Genomic DNA, 21,732 nt, shown 5'->3' on the forward strand with positions numbered 1-21,732 from the left:
TCTCTGAAATATATATGTATATCTCCATCCATCCCCAGGTGAGGATTAACAAAAAATAATAATAAATAAATAAATAAATAAATAAATAAATAAATAAATAGGACGCCGGAGTCTCTAAGTGATCACCAAGCAACCTCGAGCACCTGTCACGCGCTCTGACTGGTCCCCTGCTGCCTCCATCCCACCAGGCGCTGGAACGAGCTGATGCTGGACGAGGCCTGCCGGCTGCTCCTGGACGAAGTCTCCCTCCCAGGCTCGGCTCCGGGGGGGAGGGTGGAGTTCAAGAGGACTCTGGTGGTCAGCTTCCTCTTCAAGTTCTACCTGCAAGTGCTGCAGACACTGAAGCCGCTGGCAGAGCAGCCCTCTGCGCCTGTAAGTGCTCGCGCTTGCCCGGCTCCTCGCAGCCTTTAGCTCCCAGCGTGCCCACTACTTCTGCCAGCTGTCCTGTGGGGCCTGGGCCATGGCCTGCTGCCTGTTCTGGGTCCCAGCCAGTCCGTCCCCAGCCATCCCGCCTCCCAGATTCCTGGGGCTCCGGGCGCCAGGCTGCCTTCAAGCCACAGATGCCGACCGCGTGCCCTGCGCAGTGAAAGGTTATGGTGCTCCTGCCTCGGTGTGCGATTATTTTTCTTCCACTATCACTTTGGAAAGTATAATCGCACGTAATGAAATGCACCTGTTTAAATACAGTGAGTTTTTAACCAATGTGTCAACCCACGGAGCCACCACCTCAAACAAGATATAGGGCATTTCCATTTCCCCAAAATGTACCCTTTTGTCCCTTTACTGTCAACCCTCCCACCCCTGCCCATATTCCAGCTTCAATATGGAGTGTAAAATAAATTTTATTTTTCTAAAATACTAAAATTTATTTACATGCTAATATTGAAGTAGCTTCTTGCTAGATTTTCTGATTGTAAATTTCTGGAATAATTAAGCAAAACAAATCATTCTCTCCCTCCCTCCCTTCCTCTCTCTTTCCTCTCCTGACTATGATCACAGCTCTCTCCCTACCTTATGCCCCCTCCCCACGACTCCATCCCAGCAGCTCAGCGTTCCTGAAGTGTCTGATTCTCATTTACTCAGACCCTCACCAGCCACATTCCCCAGGAATTTAATTTCTGAATTAAGACACTTGATGTGCTTAGTGACACACAGAGGGCCTCCCATTTTACTTCTCTCCCAGAAAGCCGAGTAGCTGAGAAAAGCAATAGGCTATGGGCTCTCGTGTGTACAGTGAACGCCAGCTCCTTCTGGATGGCTTACGTAGCCCCAGTTTTCATGCTTCTCTCCCTGCAGGCCAGCTCGCCCTCTCTTCCTTCTCAGGGTGACCTGAGGATCAGCTTCAAACCAGTCAGTCCAGTTCCTCCTTATAGGGAAGGAGAGGGAGGGCAAGAAGCTTTGATCAAAAGTAAAATCCTGGCGGCGATGGGGATTTGGGTTACCTCCCTACACTGACCGTGCAGTTTTGTGGGTACTGTAGCCAAGTCATGTTTGCATAAATCAAAGCCCAGCTTAAACACGGACTAATCAGTTTGTTTTGAATCTTCGCCCAGGACGGCCTTCGATATCCTGACGTCTCAGACCCGTTCCTTAGTGGGCTGGAAGATTTCTCCGTCACGGTGCCCCAGGGAGTCCAGAGGTACCAGGTCAGTGAGTTTAATTTAACAGAAACTTAGACACCAAGAGATAAGCTGTAACCGTGCGAACAAGCAAGCTGTTCAGAGTGGCGATTTTAGTCCTGACGCTGTGTTTTTGCTGCACACTGGCCCTTTGTTTAGGCCGAGTCAGGGAGAGGCTGGATCTGAGCTCAGGCCTGAGCCACCATCAATGCAGATCAATTGGTTTGTCTGGGGCTGAACCGACCCGGAACAGTTTGACCATCTAGTAACTGACGATCTCTTCCAATGACGTCCTTTGCACATTGGTTTGAAGAGCAGCTGAGCCTGGTGTGGGGAAAGGACAGCAAGGGAGAGGAGCAAGGTTCAGCCTCCGGCCCTGATTGCAAAACCTTTCATCTCATCAGCAAAACAAGAGCCCTGGAAGTAACAGAACCCCCCATCCTTGCAAGACAACTTGGAAAATGTCTACAGTTATCTAGAGCACAACACCTCCCCCAACCCCGTCTCCACTCACCACACACCACTCTTCCTGGAGAAGAGTTCCAGAGCGAACATTTGCTCCATTGCCTTACACGCCCAGGGATGTTTCTACGCCCCTTGGAGGGCAGCCAAGGCACTTAGTCTGGATCTGGGTGGGCCCCACGGCCATTTGCTACCCCCCCCCCCCACCAGAGGTCCTGCTTCGGGCTTAGATTTTGGTCCCTCACCCTCAGGAATTACATCACTTTAGCCTTCACCATCATGATCTCTTTACATGTGAACGGGTTGATTACTGGGAAAATCAGAAAGCAGGATAGGGAGACAGACCCCTGAATTCCAGAAGAAAGGGGCACAGGGGTACTGCTTAGAAAAAGAAGATGCCAAAATGAGAAACGGGGGTGCCCCTTCACCTGTTTCACAATTTTGCCAAAAAGCTGGCCCTGTCTAAGGTCTTGCCACATAACTGAAATGACCGTTTCCCAGTGTAGTTACATCACTACGTTGTCATGCTCTCTATCGGACCCACTCCAGCGTTTGTTGCCCAAGGGTGACTGTGTGTTCTCAATCCTGAATCAGGCGAGTTGAGAATTGTCCAGGCCACTTCTGAAGATTGAGCTTTTCCAGAGAAACTCTTGTCTTCCTCTGTAGAGTGTGGACTCTCGCCAACCCCTCCAAGATCCGGTGGGACGTCCCATCATGCACCTATCAGGTCTCAAACATGCCACAGGTGAAGCCATGTTTTGTGATGACATCCCCAGGGTGGAAAAGGAACTTTTCATGGCCTTGGTGACCAGTACCAGAGCCCATGCAAAAATTATGTAAGTGAAAAGCTTTCAAAAAGCCTTTTAAACACACATGATGAGTTTTAGGGACACACACAGAGCCTTCCCATTTTACTGCTCTCTCAGAAGAGCCAAGAGCTGAGGATTTCCTCAGAGAAATGTGCCAATTCTTCTGCAATGTCCTAAACCCAAAGGACCTAAAATAGAAAGAGTAAAGTAAAGATCACACACAAAAAAAGAAAAAGGAAAGGTCACCAGCTCCCAGAGGAGGAAGGGAAAGTATCTGGAAATGACCACATGGAAAAGACAAAAATTATAGCTATGGGTTTCTTGATTCCATTCTAACCTCACAGTGCCCCATCTCCCTGCTGCAGTCCCAGGCCAGGGCTCAAATAAATAAGTAGAGCTGATATTCAACTGGTGATAAAATACAGAAATACTACATTACTGAATGGTAAATGGCCATATCCTACGCTTCCTAAGGAGGCCCCTTGCAACAGGCACACTGGCCCATCTGACAGCTCCCCTCCCAGCAGCAAAAATGTTACCCCCGGCCCAGCAGGGGGCGTCCTGACCAGGGCCTAAGCTGGACCAGTTGTTCTATATTTTTATTTCCAACCATGCTCTATCCCTCCCTCAGGTTTGGGACCCTCAAAGCTTGCTGATTTCTATCTCTTAAATATTTCCCTTTTTTTCAGATCAATTGATTTGTCCAAGGCCCTTGAATTGCCCGGGGTGGTTGATGTGATAACAGCTGAAGACATTCCAGGCACCAATGGTACTGAAGATGAGAAATTGTTGGCTGTAGATGAGGTACAGAATATGCCTTTACATGAGTTGTGTAGATAATCACCAAGGCACCCTCTCCAAGCCGATTTCCCATGGCCTCCCTGCCCTCTCTGCCAATGGGGGTATAGAGGTGCCAGTTCTCCCAGCTTCTTCCTACCCCTAACATCTTTATTCAGACAGGCCTACACTTCTGGAGTCAGGAAATAACATAATAAAAAGTAAAGTAAAGTCATTATGGAAAAATAACTCCTAGTTTTCCCCCCGGCGTGCTCTTGAGTCAATTTATCCTCATCTGGAAAATGCAGGAACTGACCTGTGTCAGGATAGAATAGAAAAATGTAGAAAGGAGAGTACAAAAAACACAGCCACTCCCTGTTATTTACACTGAACTCCCTCCTTTCCTGGATCAACCCCACCCCCTCCACCTTCCACTTACCTCACACACTCCAGTTTTTAAAAAGTTGCTCTTGCCATCTTTGACCTTTAACCAATTCAACAATCATTCACTGAGCTCTTGTGTCTGGAGCCAGGCTACCTTGGTTCATGTCCCAGCTCCACCTCTCACTCGCTGTGTGTCCTTGGGTGGCATCAGCTGTAAGATGAGAATAGTCATAGCACCCGCCTCACTGTGTTGCTGTGAAATTTCCATGAGTTAATACATGTGAAGTGCTTACAACAGTGCTTGGCACGTGAAGGATCTCAGCGTTAGCTGTTATTGCCACATCTCAGTGAGTCCCATACAGACTGTGTCTCCTGCAGCCTTGGCATGAATCACTGTTCTTTTGGTTGAACTCCAGATGAAGTTGGCTGTCACTGAGGACCTGTATTATCTATTAGGGCTGACATACAAAATACTATAGGCTGAGTGGCTTCAAAAAACAGAAATTTATTTTCTCACAGTTCTGGAGGCTGAAAAGTCCATGTTCAAGTGTCGGCAGGTTTGTTTCTCCTGAGGCTCTCTTCCTGGCTTGTGATGGTCATCTTCTCCCAGCATCCTCACATGGCCTTTTGTTGTGCATGAGCCTCCCTGGCTTCTCCTCCTCTTCTTGTAAGGACATCAGTCCTATTGGTTTAGAGCTCCACCCTTATGACCTCATTTAACCTTAATTATCTCTTTAAAGGCCCTATCTCCCATACACTCATATTGAGGGGTTAGGGCTTCAACACATGAATGGGGGTGGAGTGCCATGTTCTACAAAAAAATACTGTCCTTATCTTTAAACTCTAAAATGACACCACAAAGGCGATACATATGACCCTAACTTGACAGGACAGAGCAGATTCAGGTCACAGCCAATCTCACATTCACTCTGGAGCTTACATGCATTGAGTAAAATGGCCAATGGAAACATCTGTATTATTTAAATTATTTTCTAATTCAAAAAAAATTTAATGTGTTAACCAAGCACATACAGTTGAATGTGACTTCAAAGTGGTTATTATTTCTCAATGATGACAACTAAGATGCCACTGGTAAAGTTGAGCTTAAACCTACTCCTACCCTGAATTTTCTACCTGCTTCATGCATGTACTTTCCACAGGTACTTTGTGTGGGTCAAATCATCTGTGCAGTGGCTGCAGAGACAGATGTACAGGCGAAACGTGCAATTGAAGAGATAAAGGTCACCTATGAAGACCTGAAGCCCGTAATCATCACCATCGAGGTAAGCTGACTGGCCTCTCCCGTAAGGTTACAGATTAAAAGTACTTTTGTAAATATCTTAATACCATCCTTAGCAAAAAAAGGCAATAGCTTTAAAGCTATGGGAGAGTAAGAATGCAGAAGACAGGTGCCTTCTGAAGTATGGAAAACGACCTTGGGTCTGACAGAACCTCAGAATGGCTCCCAGTCTTCTTGTGTGAGTTCGTTCATGTTATTATCAGAAAGAAAACAAAGAACTAGAGAAGCCCTGTGAGATATGTCAAATCTCAAAGAAATGAAAAAACTTCCTACAACATCTATTGGGCTTTCTTACCCAGAAATGCATTAGGACTTGAGTCTTCTCCCTCAACACGGCCTGTTCTTTCAGATCTCTGAGTTAGAGGTTCTTGTACATGAGCTACCTAAGTCTTACACCAGTGTTTTTTCTTCGTGGAAAAGGTAAAAAGGGAAGGCCCAGAACCTCACCCATACTGCATGTAGACCAGGGGTCCTCAAACTTTTTATTTTTTTTTTAATATATATTTTATTGATTTTTTACAGAGAGGAAGGGAGAGAGATAGAGAGTTAGAAACATCGATGAGAGAGGAACATCGATCAGCTGCCTCCTGCACATCTCCCACTGGGGACGTGCCCGCAACCCAGGTACATGCCCCTGACCGGAATCGAACCCGGGACCCTTCAGTCCGCAAGCCGACGCTCCATCCACCGAGCCAAACCGGTTTTTTGGCCTCAAACTTTTTAAACAGGGGGCCAGTTCACTGTCCCTCAGACCGTTGGAGGGCCAGACTATAGTTTAAAAAAAAACTATGAACAAACTCCTATGCACACTGCACATATCTTATTTTGAAGTAAAAAAACAGAACGGGAACAAATACAATATTTGTATTTGCATGTGGCCCGTGGGCCGTAGTTTGAGGACCCCTGATGTAGACCTATCACCTGTTCCCTGGAGATCCACATTAAAAATGAGAAATGTGTAGTGATCATCCTGGACCATGAAAGTGACTCCAGATCTCAATTCTTAATGTTTCTCTATAACCCTTATTGGTTTCCTCTGCAATCTAGAAGACAATCTCTCCAACATCCCATCTCTGCAGCGCGTCCACTGCTCTAGTACTTCCCTGCTTGCAGGACTCCTTTGATGTGTCCTAGCAGATGGCAATTTGGGGAGTTTGCTGGCTTTTTATTAAAAACACTGCCAGTGGAAGAAACTTACAAAGAATTGGCTTTGTGTTTTTCTCCTGTCACTTAGGATGCCATAAAACACAACTCATTCCTATGCCCTGAGAAGAAACTTGAACAAGGAAACATTGAGGAAGCATTTGAAAAAGTCGATCAAATTGTTGAAGGTAAGAGACTCAGGATATTTGATGGGATCTTTGGGGGATTCTACTCTAAAGCAGACATCGACAGCCTGTGATTTTTTCTTGGTGCTTTGCCAAATTTCTCTTAGATCTCTTCTTTCCAAATAGTGTGTGTATGTGTGTGTGTTGGTTTTGAGGGTGGGAGGTAGGGAGCAGCAGAATAAATAGAAGAAAAACTCCTAAGATTTTGATGCGTCAAGGGCAGAGTGAGGAATGGAATCAGAACTTGTTATCCAGAACTGTAATCTCTGAAAGATTGCTCTCAGTTGACACAGGACAAATGCCTAACCCGTCAGTTCCTCGGTCAGGACAAATCCAGGCTGGCCAGTCCACCACATCTTGCTTGCTTTTGAATTCCCCAACATGACCATTTCCAACCAGCCTGCACCTTCAGGAATTTCCCTGCGCTTGCACCTAACAGGAGAGGTCCATGTTGGCGGACAGGAACACTTTTACATGGAAACACAAAGAGTGCTTGTTATTCCAAAAACAGAGGACACCGAACTGGACATCTACGTGTCAACCCAGGATCCAGCCCACGTGCAGGTGAGGGCCAGGACCGCCCCCACCTCTGCAACTTCCTAAGTCTACCATGGCCCCACCCCGTTCTGCCTCGGAGTTGGCAGGCATTTACTTAGAATACAAGCATTGGACAGCAATGGAGAGCTAAGGCCCCAGAACCCCTTTTTCTCCTGGTCTTGTGAAGTCATTCATTGTATTATTTAGATTTAGAGAAGACATTCAGTGCCAGTATGAACTTTGTGATTGGATGACAACACTAAGTTATAGCTATACTTGGTTTTTCTCTAAGATAATTATTGCAGTTAACCTGTGGAGTAAGCCCTTCACTTTATAGCACATTTTCATTTCCCCAGCCATAAAGTACTCAGCAAGTTTTAGCTGCAAATACTTCTTCTTGTTCAGGAGGTTGTCTAGAGTTTGCTGTTTCTCACCTTGTTGGGACATTGAGTTAAGGCAGTGGTCGGCAAACTCATTAGTCAACAGAGCCAAATATCAACAGTACTTCTTCAAAATAGACTAGCCCAGGCCAAAAACCGACTTCTGCGCATGGGCCACGAAGTTTCCATCGCACTGTACGTGTGCCCGCACGTGGTATTTTGTGGAAGAGCCACACTCAAGGGGCCAAAGAGCTGCATGTGGCTCGCGAGCCACAGTTTGCCGACCACAGAGTTAAGGCATTTGTCTCGGAGTTCAGCTTCTGACAGGAACCCAGGACGGTTTCTTCTGACAGTTTCCCTTCTGGAAAATGCCATTTTTCTACTGGAAAGGCTGTGTTCTGTGGCAATGGCCCATGTTTATGACCTCAGTGGGGCTACACAAGACACATTCAGACTATCGGTCTTTTTTCTTTTCTTTTTTTTTTTTACACAGTAGATGTGGATGGATTTTGCAGTGATGTTGTGTTTCAGGAACTCAAAGTCCTCCTTGCCATTTCATTCTTGTAAAACTTTCCCAATATCTAACTTTTACAGAAAACAGTGTCTTCTACTTTAAACATCCCAAGCAACAGGATCACCTGTCATGTGAAACGAGTGGGTGGAGGTTTTGGCGGGAAAGTAGGAAAATCAGCTGTGTTCGGAGCTATTGCAGCTGTGGGTGCCATCAAGTAAGTGCATTTGGGGGTACAGAAGGGTGTAAAATGTCAGAGCTGAGGGCTGATCAGTGGCCTAAGAGGCACTTGGGCTGCTGTCATAACCACCTGCCACCCTTGGGCAACTCAGCCTCCTGTCTCTTTTTCTTTTTAATTGCAGATACAATGCCCACCCTCTTGGAGTTAATAGAAAAGTCATATGTAGATAAGACTTTGACTATGCTAATTTCCTATAAAAAGGAAAAGTGGTATTACTAGTTGAACACCTCCAGGGCGAGGGTTGTCCTGACCCTGAGCTTCAGAGAAGGTGACCCATTTAGAGGTGGGGCAAGTAACTACCCAAGTAGAGTGCCAAGTGGGAGAATGCTCCCTCACTCTTCCTTCCTACTCTCAGCTGCAGACAGGCGGGGTGAGGGAGGAAAGACCCCACCCTTTGCCTCCTCCCTGCACCTGGGGAGAGCTGGCTTTTCAATGTGTGTTCAGTGGACAGATGACATCCTCAAAGAGAGCTCCCAGGCTAACCTCAATGGAAGGCTCGCTATTCATGCTGTGCATGGTGTTGGCTTTTCTAGTCCTTGTTCTTCTTTTCTTTTTTTTTCTTTTTTTGTACTTTGTCAGAGCTCCAATCAGCCTGTAAATGTCCTTTACCAGCTTCTGTATAGTTCAGAGCTAGGAACCAAGACACTCAGTATGTGTCTCCTTCCGTGATGAGAGGTAGGAAAAAACAGGGTCTGAATCTCACCTCCAGTTCTTTCCATAATGAACCTCTCTCTATTCACATCCACCAGGGACCCAGCAAGGGAGAATCAATTTGTTGTGTTCCAACCAGGCTTTGTGCCTTTAAGGCTTCTCAAGCATAATTGCACATTAGACTCATCTTGGGAATATTTAAATCCAATTGCCTAGGATGCCCCATACTGACCCAACCATTATTATATATTTTTTTAAACTTTCCTCCCTGGTCAGGTGGTTCAGTTGGTTGGAGCATTGTCCCATACACCAAAAGGTTGTGAGTTCAATTCCTGGTCACAGCACATACTCAGGTTACAGGTTTAATCCCATAGGTCAGGATGCATATGGGAGGCAAGCCATTGATGTATCTCTCTCTCTCTCTCTCTCTCTCTCTCTCTCTCTCTCTCTCTCTCTCTCGTCAATAAAAACATTTTTTGAAAGCCTTCCCAGTGGTTCTACTGCCAACTGTGGGAAACACTATCTTAAACAACCCTGCCTTAGCATACTCCTGCCTTGTGTTAAGTGGTCCCCAGAGGAGTGCTGCTGGTAATAAGATTTTTCTCAGCTCATAGCAATTTCTGCCTCCCTATCCCAGACCCACAGAATCAAAATCACCAGGAATTGAACCCAGAAACTGAACATTTAACTGATGCGCCAGGTGGTCCTCACCATTAAAAAAGACAAAGAAACCCTACACTAGAATTATGGTTTTCAACATGTACCTAAAGACACTGCATCAAAATCGCTGAGGGAAATGCAGATTCTAGGGCCCCTCCCCAACATATTGCTGAAGTGCTAAGGCTCAGGAATCCGCATTTCACCAGCACTCCAGAGGATTCTTCTACACTCCAAAGTCTGGGAGCTTTTGCCCCTGAGACACAGAAAGGCTGAAGCTCCTAGCTACCCAAAGGTACAACTTGGCCAACATCAGGGCAGTCCCAGTGAAAATGAAGATCCAGCCCTGGCTGGTTTGGCTCAGTGGATAGAGCGTCAGCCTGCGGACTGAAGGGTCCCAGGTTTGATTCCAGCCAAGGGCACATGCCTGCGTTGCGGGCTTTATCCCCACTGGGAGGATGTACAGGAGGCAGCCAATCAATGATTCTCTCTCATCATTGATGTTTCTATCTCTCTTTCCCTCTTCCTTCCTCTCTGAAATCAATAAAGATATATTTTTAAAAAAGAAAGAAAGAAAATGAAGAACCAAATCCTGACACGTCCTAAGACAAGTGTTGGTCTTTGCTTGCAGTTGTGTTGTTAAGTTTGCATTTATCTGTTCACACTCTTTCTCCTTTATTACTAGTGGTGGGGATATGCAAAAATGACTGGATGTGGATGATTGTCAAATTCAAAGCAATAACGACACAAGTGAACAGCCATGTGACATTAATCACTTTAGCTAGATCTTAATTATTGACCACGGAGACAATAGTAACTTAGTTTTACATTAGATCAATGCTTCACACAGTGTATGCACTCAATGAATATATATGGAATGGATGGATGGTTAAATGAATGTTTGGATAAGATGGATTGGAGGGCAGGTAGAGGATGGATGGGTAGAAAGGTAGATAGATGGATGGGTGGGTAGATAGTTAAATGAGGGGATGAATAAATAGGTGGATGGATACTAGGTGAGTAGATGGTGGATGGATGGGTGGGATGCAGACTGTGACGAAGATTTGTTGTCCTTTAGAACTGGTCACCCTGTTCGTCTTGTTCTTGATCGTGAAGATGACATGTTAATAACTGGGGGAAGACACCCATTATTTGGAAAATATAAGGTGAGTATTAAAGATGAAATTATTAAAATACCTCATTCTATTTGAATGGTTTTATTCTCTTCTATTGTTTTGATTTTGTTGAATTCTAAAAACAATAATCTTAGCATCTAAAATATTAAGTGAGGATGCTGTGTATTTGAGTACTCATAACATTTTTGTGAGGAACTTCTAATAAATCTAGTGTAGAATTATGAAGTTGAATAATAAAAATACATGATTAAAAATGCTAATGTTTCCTCAGTGACAAAAACCTGAAAGAAGCTACAAACATTGTTATGCTAAACTTCACTTTACAAGTGTTTCCACTAAGTGGTTATGAAAGTGTCATAAAAATTATTTGCAAATAGGAAAAAATAATTCACTAGCAAGTGAAATAATTTTAAATTGTTTCAAACCACATTCATTGCATTTCTATGAAACTGTAGCATAAACACTATTCAAAATACTTATTAACATCAATACTACTTTTCAAATTTGTGCTTGAGTTCTTTGGACAGTTCTAATGTAATATTTCCCTATCAAATATGCTTTATTTGGCAATTGTTCATAGCGTACATATAGTTAAATTTCATATCTAATTTTGTCATTGCCTGAGATTACTAAATTGTTATATTTTTTGTCATTACTAAAACAATGGCTTTTCACAATTTTATCTCTTCCATTGGCATTAGTAATTTATATAATTAGAGAGAAATAAACCATAGTTGGCAGTTAAACTTTGTATTTGCCTTCAAATGCACAGAAATTAATACAGATATTATTATCTTCTAGTACCAAGAGCAAGGTAAAGAAACATGCTGGGATTGTGGCAATTAGTATTATGGTAGTTGCTGAGTCCTTTGGTTTTGGCCTGAATTATAAATCAGAATTTATTTATATTAGTTGTGAGACACTTTTAGTACTAGTGCCTATTAAGAGGATTTAGACAGCAAATATTTTCGTATTTATAATAACATAAAACATAATATAAAAGAGGGAAATCATTAGACTATTTTAAAAATCCAAATTTTATTTTATTTTTAAAGAAATGATTGTACTTCCAATATAATAATATGTGCGTATGCGTATACATGTATGTATATATCCTCATTAAACTTAGCTAACAAAGGTCTGCTTGTTTACTTGGAACTACTAGTAAATTAGTAGAGCAGATACTTATGTGTGAGGGATTCTTTCAAAATTCTTCAAAAGTTTATATTAAACAGCTGAAGAATTCTCTCTGCTGTCTTTGCTTGGCAATGCTTTCTTCAGGAAAAGTTAAAGGTACGCTGCAGCCTAGCCTTTGTCAAAATTGCCATAAATTCTGAATTGGCGGGTTTTCCCACATGTCCTAACTGCTCTGGTTTATTATCCAACACTTCCCTTGGAGTAGATGATAATAACCAGATAGTTGCACGGTTTCATCACTTGTATTTGTCCCCGGGTCTTCAGAAGACAGACACCAACCAGAGCCAGTCTTTTTGGTAGAACTACAGCAGGGCGTGGGAATTTCTCTTTTCAATCTGGGCTCTACAGACAGACTGGTCCCGTGGTGGGAGGGGAGTGGTGACCTCAGGAAAACACCAGGTGCCTCTGTGAGTCCCACCCAGGAAGCACAGCAGCACGAGCTCACATTTGTTACGTAACCAGTTGCAAAGCGCTCCACAGCTCAGCACAACCGCTGTCAGGCCAGGGACCATTTCCAGCCCTGGCTTCTGACGCTTTCCTGCGACGAGATGAACTGCCATTCATCCCATCGAACTCTGAAATTCCAGAAACTTTTCCACGGGGCGGAAACCACAGGCTAACTCAGAAGGAATGCCAGTAAAAAGTGAAGGAGAATCTTCCAAGAATAAGGAAGAAGAGGGTAGCAATTACATGTCTGGAGATCAGCAAAAACTTTAGAATTCCATGATGACGGTGAAGCCAGGAAATTGCAGGTTGAAAGGAAAGGGCTCAGCAAAATTCAGGTCAGAGGAGGCCTTTGTCAGCCAAGTGCTGAAAGCCAGGGGAATAGCCAGGTGGGGACACCACAGAGCAAACGCGAGCAGAGTCTGTCTTCAGTCCTGCCCAACAGTGGAGCTGGGCTGTGGCTCCAAGTTGGCATGGACATTAATCATGTAAAATGTCCATCATTTGCTGACAGGTGGGATTCATGAACAACGGGCGGATCAAAGCTCTAGACATTGAGTGCTTCATTAACGGAGGGTGCACACTGGACGACTCGGAGCAGGTGCGTGCATCACACACCAGTGACCTTGGTCATGAATAGAGCCCAGAACTTCTAGATGAGTCTTTACTGAACGTGCTTCCTCAAGTACTAAACCAGGTTCCACAGCAGCTCGACTCTGTGTTCTTGACTTTTAGAGAAAAGAGGAAAATGTTATCCAATATATGTGAATACCTTCTATTATTTTAGGTAACAGAATTCCTTGTACTAAAGCTGGAAAATGCATATAAAATCCAAAACCTCAGGTTCAGGGGCCGTGCCTGTATGACCAACTTACCATCCAACACGGCCTTTCGCGGATACGGCTTCCCACAAGGAACCCTGGTAACAGAATCTTGCATCACAGCTGTGGCTGCCAAATGTGGCCTTCTGCCAGAGAAGGTAAGGTTTTGATCAAGGTCACAGCCAAGGTTGCTGAAGAATCAGATGAGGAGGGAACCAACTACCTAGGGAAATACCCTAGAACCACTCAAATTAGCTCTGGCTCAAAATTCAAAATATATTCAGGGCTACCTAAAAGAATTCACCTCCCTCCTCTTATCTTCCATCCTTCTTGTACAAAGATTTCTCTTTTTCCTTCTTTTTAAAACTTGTGCAAAGATAATTACTCTTCTTAACCTTTAAACCCCACTGGAGTCATTAAAGTAAAAAGTGAACGTACCCTTTTTTATCCCTCCATCCCTGTTGGTTAAGAGTAACCATGGTCAGCATTTCCATATTTATTGTCCTAGCCCTTTCTCTATGGGTATCCACCCATCTGTATTCATACATACATACATCATCATTGCCCTGTGTTTATACATGCACATATACAGTGATTTACCAAAATGGGGCCATAATAAACACATTATTCTGCACTCTGCTTTTTTCTCCTTGACAATCGGCTGTGGCCATCTTCCTGTGGCAATAGGATGACCTTCCTTCTTTTTCAAGACTGAATAGTGCTATGTAACAGGGATGTGCCGTCATTTGCTTAGCCATTCCACTACTGGTGCACGTTCAGCTCGTTACCCATCCTTGGCTATTAAAATGCTGTTGCTATACACATCTTGGTGCAGATGTCTCGGGGGTATATCTTTGCCCTCCTAGGTAGAGGGTAAATTTACAGAAGTGAAATTGCCAGTGCACTTGAAAACTCTTGAGAGATACCACCAAAAGGATGCTCTCCGAAAACATTATTTTGCGCAATATCCTAGAAGGTGCACAGTATATACAACATGCTAGTCAGACCGGGGCAGCTCCTGGCAGTTGAGGTCAGAGTTGATAACACTTTCTGCTCTTCATATACCCCATCAGACCCCAGCCTGCTTTTTACATTTCAATCTCGTTTCCTCAATATATTCTGTAGTCAGTTTCCGACTTGCCGTAACTATCGATTCCATTTTCCTCCCACGTCAGGTTAGGGAGAAAAACATGTACAAAACTGTGGATAAAACCATCTACAAACAAGCCTTCAGCCCCGAGAACCTGATACGATGTTGGGACGAATGTCTGGACAAGTCTTCTTTTGGCAGCAGAAGAAAGCAAGTGGAAGCGTTTAATACGAAGAATTACTGGAAGAAGAAAGGACTTGCCATTATCCCCATGAAGTTTTCAGTCGGCTTTGGTGCCACTAGCTACCATCAGGTAAGGTCCTACCTGTGTCAGACACGCTCCTGGCCCGATCGATCAGCTTGTGCTGACTTTGCCGGAGTGTCACCTTTCCCAGGGCGCTGAGCCCCTCGCCTGAGCAGCACCCATCTGCAAGCACTTGCTCCGCAGTGCAGTAGAGAAGTGCCTCCACGGCAGACAGCAGCATTGGCAAGCATGAGACCTGCAGCTGGGGGACTGCCAAGATGGAGTCCTGACTGCCCCACTGAACCCCTATTCAAAAAGGGAGCAGGAGCCCACGGGGCCTGCGGGGCTGTGCTTTCTAAGCTCAAGGGTCACAGGCTTGGGCAGGAATGGGGCTGCTCCTGGCCTGCACCCCAGCCCCCACAGCATTCCTGGTGCACCCTAAGTCTAGGCAGGGAAGTCATTCTACGTTGCCCTGACCAGCAGCTATTTGTTTCAAGCCTCCTCTCCCAGGAACCGGTCAATTCTGATGGGGAAAGGGGAGTGGGGCCCAAAATCCTCCCAGGTCGGTTTGCAAAAGGAAGAGGCAAGTCATTCAGAGGCCCTCTCCAGAAGGGAGGAGGAAGGGCGGCATATAGGTGAGTCCATTAAATAGCACAAGGCCTGGTACTGAGTCTTCCCAGCAAGCCCAGTGGGCCACATACAGGAAAGCTGTTTAGAAAACTGGGAAAGACTTGCATCTCGGGATTGTCCATCAAAAGCAAAAAAATCTTACACACATTATGTCTAAATATAAATCTAAAAATGCGGTAGATCTCCCTTATGCATATACCATCGAAAACATTCTTCCACTTACACCCAACTATTGGCAGCCAATACACACACACACACACACACACACACACACACACACACACACTACAAAAGCTTCCCTGTCAAAGAAAATCTTTCTTAGGTAATAAACCAAGTGCCCCAAATCCCTGATCAACTTGAATCAGGCAGACCCCAGAAATCGTTGGCCCTGCCACTTACTGGCTGTGTGATGTTTAACCTCTCTGAGCCTCCGCTTCCTCAATTATAAACTGAGAATAGTAATCCTTTCTCTTAGGATCGATGAGAATTCAATGAGATAATGACTGTACAGCATTGGCAGGGTTCCTGGAACACGGTGTAGTTATCAGGACAGTCCACCCCACCACACCCAGGAGATCTGACACACCTCTCAGGCCTGCGGCTCCTCTGGTGTAGGATGAGACCCCCCGACTCCTGGTCACAGTCCTGTTCAGATCTGATGTGCCCATTCTATACAGAGGTGCATGAAGGTTAATTGTCTGCAAGCCTGACTGAATCAATAGCTAAGGCATAAGAGATCCTGGATATCACATGTGAAGCCAAATGTGTCTTTTCTACACCAATTCTCCAACATCAGCTGGGTGTCCAACAATCCACTTCCATTCTGACACTGATTACCCAGACTTAGTGCATAGGTCAAAGGCCGAGTCCCACAAGACCGCCCCAATTTCATACACCAGCACAATGGGGTGCTCAGGCTACCGGCACTTCCGCCCAGCCAACTACAAATTTGGGGGTTTCCTCTACCCACCCCCTCAGGTTTGATAATTCACTAGATCAACTCACAGGACTCGGGAAAGCACTTTGCTTATGATTACTCCGAATTTATTCTAAGTGATACAACCCAAAAACAGACGAATGGAAGAGACGCATGGGAGAGGAGGCGTGAGGCTGTCATGTCCTCTCCCTCCACCATGGGGCCCACCTGCTCGTGGATGTGTTCTCCGACCCGGAAGCTCCCAGAAATCTCGTTACCTGGATACACTTGAGTAAATCATCGGCCATCAGGGATTGAAATCAATCTCTAGTCTCACACCTCCCTGGAGGTCAGGGAGTGGGGCTGAGAGATGTGACTCTCCCAGTGGTTGGTTTCTCTGGCAACCATCCTGCCTCCCCCACCCCAGCTAGATAGGTCGCCCCCCAAGAGTCATCTCATTAGCATACAAAGCACAGTAAATTCCATGGGTTTTAGGAACTGTGTCAAAAACCAGGGGCAACAACCACATGTTTGTTTGTATTATACCACAGCTCCCCTCACCTTTATGGCTGCCCCTCACCTAAACCACGGCCTAATTTCTGCCAACTTCTCATCTCACCACAAAAAAAAAATGCTTTAAATCCAGCAAAGTGTCCCTTTGCAAGACCTCCAGCTTCCCCACAGAGTTCCAAATTGATGTGCTCAAGGCACACCAGGCCAGGAGCTGAGGTGTGTTATTCCAGGTCAGCTGATGACTCAGAAAGCTGGACACCTACTCCCTGAAGCAGGCAGGAGTAGCATGTCCTCACAGGGGGTCAGGAGCCCACGCTGAAGAAATACTATTATTAGAACCTACAAGCCTTGATGCCTGGAATCTCTCCAAGCCATCCGGGGCCCAGGCATCTCCAGACAGAATAGACAGAAGTCCTACTTCCTCCTCCTCCTCCTCCTCCCCCTCCCTCTTCTCCTCAAAGGAAAAATACCACATCGCCATCCATCCAGTTTAACAAACACTTTTTTAGTGTCTCTGTGACTCAGATCTACTCAGAGTTCCCTTCAGGACACAGAGATGAAAAAGACGAGGTGCCCCTCCTCGCTGAGACTCCCTGTCACCCCGGTATTCCTTTCCTGTGGCCTCAATAACAAAGTACCGCAAACTGAGTGGCTTCAGACAACACACGCATTCTCTCACGGTTCTGGAGGCTAGATGTTAAAAATCCAGATGTTGGCAGTGCCATGCTCCTTCAGGGGGCCCCGGGGAAGAAGCCTGCCGTGCCTCATCTCATCTAATTGCATCTGCAAAGACTACTTACAAATAAGGTTGCTTTCTGGTGTCCTAAAGGGACAGGGATTTACAGGGGACGCTACTCAACTCAGTACACCCCTATAAGAGTAGGTGCAGAGAAGGGGGTAACGGATCCTTCCTGGAGAGGAAAGAGGAGTGTTCACAGAAGTTCTAACAAAATAGAGACCACAGGGGTGGAGGGTGTTGAAGGCTGGGGAGCAAGCCAGGGAGAGAACAGTGCAGGTCAGGCAGGAACAGGGATAATGTCAGGCTTAGAGGAAAGGTAGGAAAAGACAGGGATGAAGTGGGAAAAGCATCAGAGACCGAATCCCAAAGGGCCTCATATAATAACAAGGAGCAGGTGCAGGGCTCTCCCTTGCAGACAGTGGGGAGTTTTTAGCCACCTTGCCCAAGGGGCAAACTGTTCTCCCTTTCATGATTCCATTCAGTGTCACTGTGGGGAACCCTTCCCTGGTTCTGCAGAAGCAGCTGGGTCTGTCCTCCCAGGTCTCTGGGGCCCCAAGGCACACCATTTATCTCACAACTCATTCTGCATTCTAATGACCTGCTTTCCGGCCTGCCCCCCACTGCACTGAGCTACCTGAGGAAGAAGCACATCTTATTCATGGTTATATATCTAGAACAAGCACAGAACACGTGCGTGTACTTACAAATGTTTAATTCACCAGTTGAGTGGTTTGCCAGAGATTTTAAGCAGGAGAGTGACTTTCAAACAATGCCCACAACTCCTGAGTATCCCAAGGGGCTCCTACTAAAACCAGGTTCCTAACTAAGACTGTCTTTCCAGGTGACTTTTGCACAAAACAGAACTAGGCCTCATAACCCCACCAGGAGAGCTTGCCTCTGACCCTCCCCGCTCCGCGAGACTGGCGTTTCTCTACCCCATTTCTTCTATTGAACCTCACTACACTGTCCCTGAGCTGTGTCTTCGGGTTGTTTTTCTAGGCAGCTGCACTGGTTCATATCTACACAGACGGGTCTGTATTGGTCACACACGGAGGCAACGAACTGGGACAAGGTATTCACACCAAAATGCTACAGGTAAGATCAATAAACTGAAGTCATTGATCTCATTCATTGTTGATATGACTGACATTTGGCACTTATTTTAGTGTAAGGGACAACTCCCTGAACTCAAACCCTAAGATCTTGACTATTTAGTTGAAAAACTTCTTACATATCAAATAAAATGGCTGAGGTGGTGGAAATCACACACACACACGTGCAAATACTCCTGAAGCTTAGCCAGGGCTCATGGATGGAGGCGTTGAGCCCCTGGGGCATTGCGCTGGGTGTGCCATGCAGGCTTCGTAGAGTAGGAGTTTCTCGCTTTTCCTATTTGAGACCAGCATGCATAAGTTTTGAAGTTTGGACAACAATATTAGGATATTATTTTGACAAGTAAGGATAAGTATTTCATCAATGTCATTCTCCTATCATTTTTAAAGAATACTTTAACACACACATGCCTACATACAAAATAGGAAGATGTGACCCCAGGAGAAAAAATTAATTCTTTAAATAAATTTAACTGTATGACAAATACATTAGATTGTTGGAGTGCATATCTGCAGCTTTTGACTATCCATCCCCTTAGCTACTTTGGAATACACCTCCCACATTCCAATTGAAGGACTCCTCAATTCTGGTGGCTTTCAGCCCCATCCCCCTCCTGTTACTGGTAAAAGGTGCATGTGCCAGGGTGTTTAAAAAAAAAAAGTCAATAGTCAGAACATCAGAGTTTTAAGTAAAGAAATGTGTATTGATTGAGAAGGCCCCGCTCAAGAAGATGGGGGTGCCTTACAGCTTCTACAAATCTGTCTTTTTTTTTCTTTTCCTTTTTTTTTTTCTTCTTCTGCAAATTCATCTTAAGAGAGCCCAGAATTCAGGCATCTTTTTTGTCATCAAGGGAAGGGAGGAGAGGTGAGACAAGACGTGGGTGAGGGCCATGAACAGTGAGGCCCTGACAGGGTTCCAAGGAAGAGCTGCAATTTCTAAGTCTTGTTCCCAGTTGGTGGTTGGTCAGTTGACACCCACTGACCTGAGCGTGGTCTGGAGGCTCCTTTAAATCCTCCCATTCGAAACCATATTGTATTCTCTCCCTTATTATTATTACCTATCATGTACCCCAAGACGGGCAGTCACAACGTAGCTTGGCCCTCCATTGCTGCCTCTCGAGATAATGCCTGGCCAGGTGGCTACCAGTCATGATATTGTTCAGCCCAGCAGTTGCCTGTCCTGTCGCTGTCCAGCCCTGTAGCCACATGTCATGAGATTTATGCTTTAAAGGATATCACGAACATATTAAAAATAGTCATTTTTATTAAGAAAAATGATGACTCAAATCTTCATAGAACTCCTTGCTGAACTTGAAAATATGTCTTTTTCTCATAGGTGGCCAGCCGTGAATTAAAAATACCCATGTCTTACATGCACATCTGTGAGACAAGTACAGCTACGGTGCCTAATACAATTGCTACAGCTGCCTCCATCGGTTCAGATGTCAATGGCAGAGCCGTGCAGGTGCTTGCTGCTGCTCTCTGTCTGTCTGTCTTTCCTTGGGTACTTGTACCACATCTCCGGTTTTCTTAGCTGGATACAGGCACAAGTGGCTGACTTCAGAGAAGCCATTTGTGTCACTAAACTCAGGCTCAGGATAACCAGTGTCAGAGAGTGTGTTAGTTGGAGCAGGCTAAATGGCGGTGACAGAGAGACCCAGAACATAATGGCTGAAACATAACAACGTCCCTTTCTGGTACGCTGAAGAGTCAGGGGGAGTGTTCACTCATTCAAGCACCCAGATTGATGGCAATTCCTCCATCTCCAACATGTGACTTTCAAGGCTGCCCTGAGCGTCATCAGCCAATGAGCCAGGGAGAGAGAGCATGGAGGCCAGATCTGGCAGCCATGCAAGTCACTTCCACTCACCATCCATTAGCAGAACCGGTCGCAGGCCACAGCTCACTGCAGGAGAGGTGGGAGAAGGTAGAACAGTGGGAAACCACGCGCCCAGCAACTATGGAAGAAGGGGAGCCTGGGTTCTGGTGCAGAGGCAGTCTCTGTCCCTCGAAGACACAGAAAGAAGAAATCTGGGAGCCAAGTCGTGCGGAGCTGTGCATGTTTCCCCTGGCACCAATAAGGTCTTGTAGGCAGGGAGGCAGACAGGACTCCAGCCAGGCAGACAGGGTACAATTAAAGCGTCTACATCAGTGGAGTCCTACCAGAGTATTCATCCTTTTTGTTTGTACTTGCTTTCTAATGGGTGTATAATTTTTGATTTTTCTGAATAGAACCATGACTTCACATTCCTTCATTCAAATATCTGGTTGCCTGTCCTTCTGTCATGTTCCTGTTATAAACTGCCCCCTTTTTCTATTGGAATGTTGTGGGAAGGCATATTCCCTCAGTGCCAGGACACTGCACTTAAGCTACCAAGATGAACCACTTTTCAATCCATTTTATCTCTGTGAGGACACCCTGAGAGAGGCTCAAAAACCAGAGATTTTTACTCAGAACAAATGTGTGGGAAACCTCAAATTCATGAGATCCAATTTTGCGTAGAATCAAACATAAGTTAGGAATAGCTCAATGTGTATGGAAGTTGTCAGTCCAAACTAAGTGTTAATTCATCTAGGACAGCGATTTTCAACTGCTGGGCCACAAGATTTCTAAAAACATGAAATACCTGACTAGAGACACTGACCTCTTTTCCCTTAGCTTGTCAAATTAAAAAAATGACAACACAACAATAGCCATCCGGTGTGAATGAATCAAAATTATACCTATTGTTTTTGTCATTGCAGAAAAAAAAATTGGAGGTGTACTGCAGAATTTTAGTAATTAGTGTATGTGTGCCAGGAGATAAAATAGGGTGAAAATCGCTGCTAGGACACTGAGTTTTAGGGCTCAGTTCTGAGTATCAGAAACTTTGTAGATCAGGTTATTATAAAAAACAAACTCAATTATTTTTTCACTTCACACCCAAAGCAAAGGCCGCCATTGCAGTACTTTGATGTGGATGGGTGATCGGGCAGAGGGATGGACAGAGAGTTGAATAATGTTTCAGACCCAGACAGATATTGGCGTGTCATTGTTGGAGATTGGAAAGCACAAATTTGAATGAAAATAAGATGTTTTGTTTTGTTTATTTTAATGGCTAGAAGATACAAAAGAAGGTACAAGTCAAAAATGTAGAAAAAGAGAAGAAGGAATTAAGCACATGAATATATTTAGAAAGGGGACCTGAGAGGAGAAGTTCAGCTGAGCCTGTGTTCTCACAGGAAGTGAAGCAG

General features: G+C 45.1%; 1 protein-coding gene across 1 annotated transcript in view; it reads left to right on the forward strand.

The window, feature by feature from the left end:
• Positions 1-21,732, forward strand: part of LOC132238107 (aldehyde oxidase 2) — a 62,200-nt gene that overhangs the window by 25,817 nt on the left and 14,651 nt on the right. The window contains exons 15-28 of the mRNA XM_059702695.1: positions 189-351; positions 1,554-1,646; positions 2,748-2,917; positions 3,580-3,694; positions 5,212-5,334; positions 6,586-6,682; positions 7,119-7,243; positions 8,191-8,324; positions 10,735-10,822; positions 12,948-13,034; positions 13,221-13,412; positions 14,430-14,657; positions 18,386-18,481; positions 19,835-19,963. Of these exons, the coding sequence (XP_059558678.1) occupies positions 189-351; positions 1,554-1,646; positions 2,748-2,917; positions 3,580-3,694; positions 5,212-5,334; positions 6,586-6,682; positions 7,119-7,243; positions 8,191-8,324; positions 10,735-10,822; positions 12,948-13,034; positions 13,221-13,412; positions 14,430-14,657; positions 18,386-18,481; positions 19,835-19,963 (1,840 nt within the window). The remainder of the gene's footprint in view (positions 1-188; positions 352-1,553; positions 1,647-2,747; positions 2,918-3,579; positions 3,695-5,211; positions 5,335-6,585; positions 6,683-7,118; positions 7,244-8,190; positions 8,325-10,734; positions 10,823-12,947; positions 13,035-13,220; positions 13,413-14,429; positions 14,658-18,385; positions 18,482-19,834; positions 19,964-21,732) is intronic.

The sequence above is a fragment of the Myotis daubentonii genome, chromosome 7 (genome assembly GCF_963259705.1).
Source record: "Myotis daubentonii chromosome 7, mMyoDau2.1, whole genome shotgun sequence".
Taxonomy (NCBI): Eukaryota; Metazoa; Chordata; class Mammalia; order Chiroptera; family Vespertilionidae; genus Myotis; species Myotis daubentonii.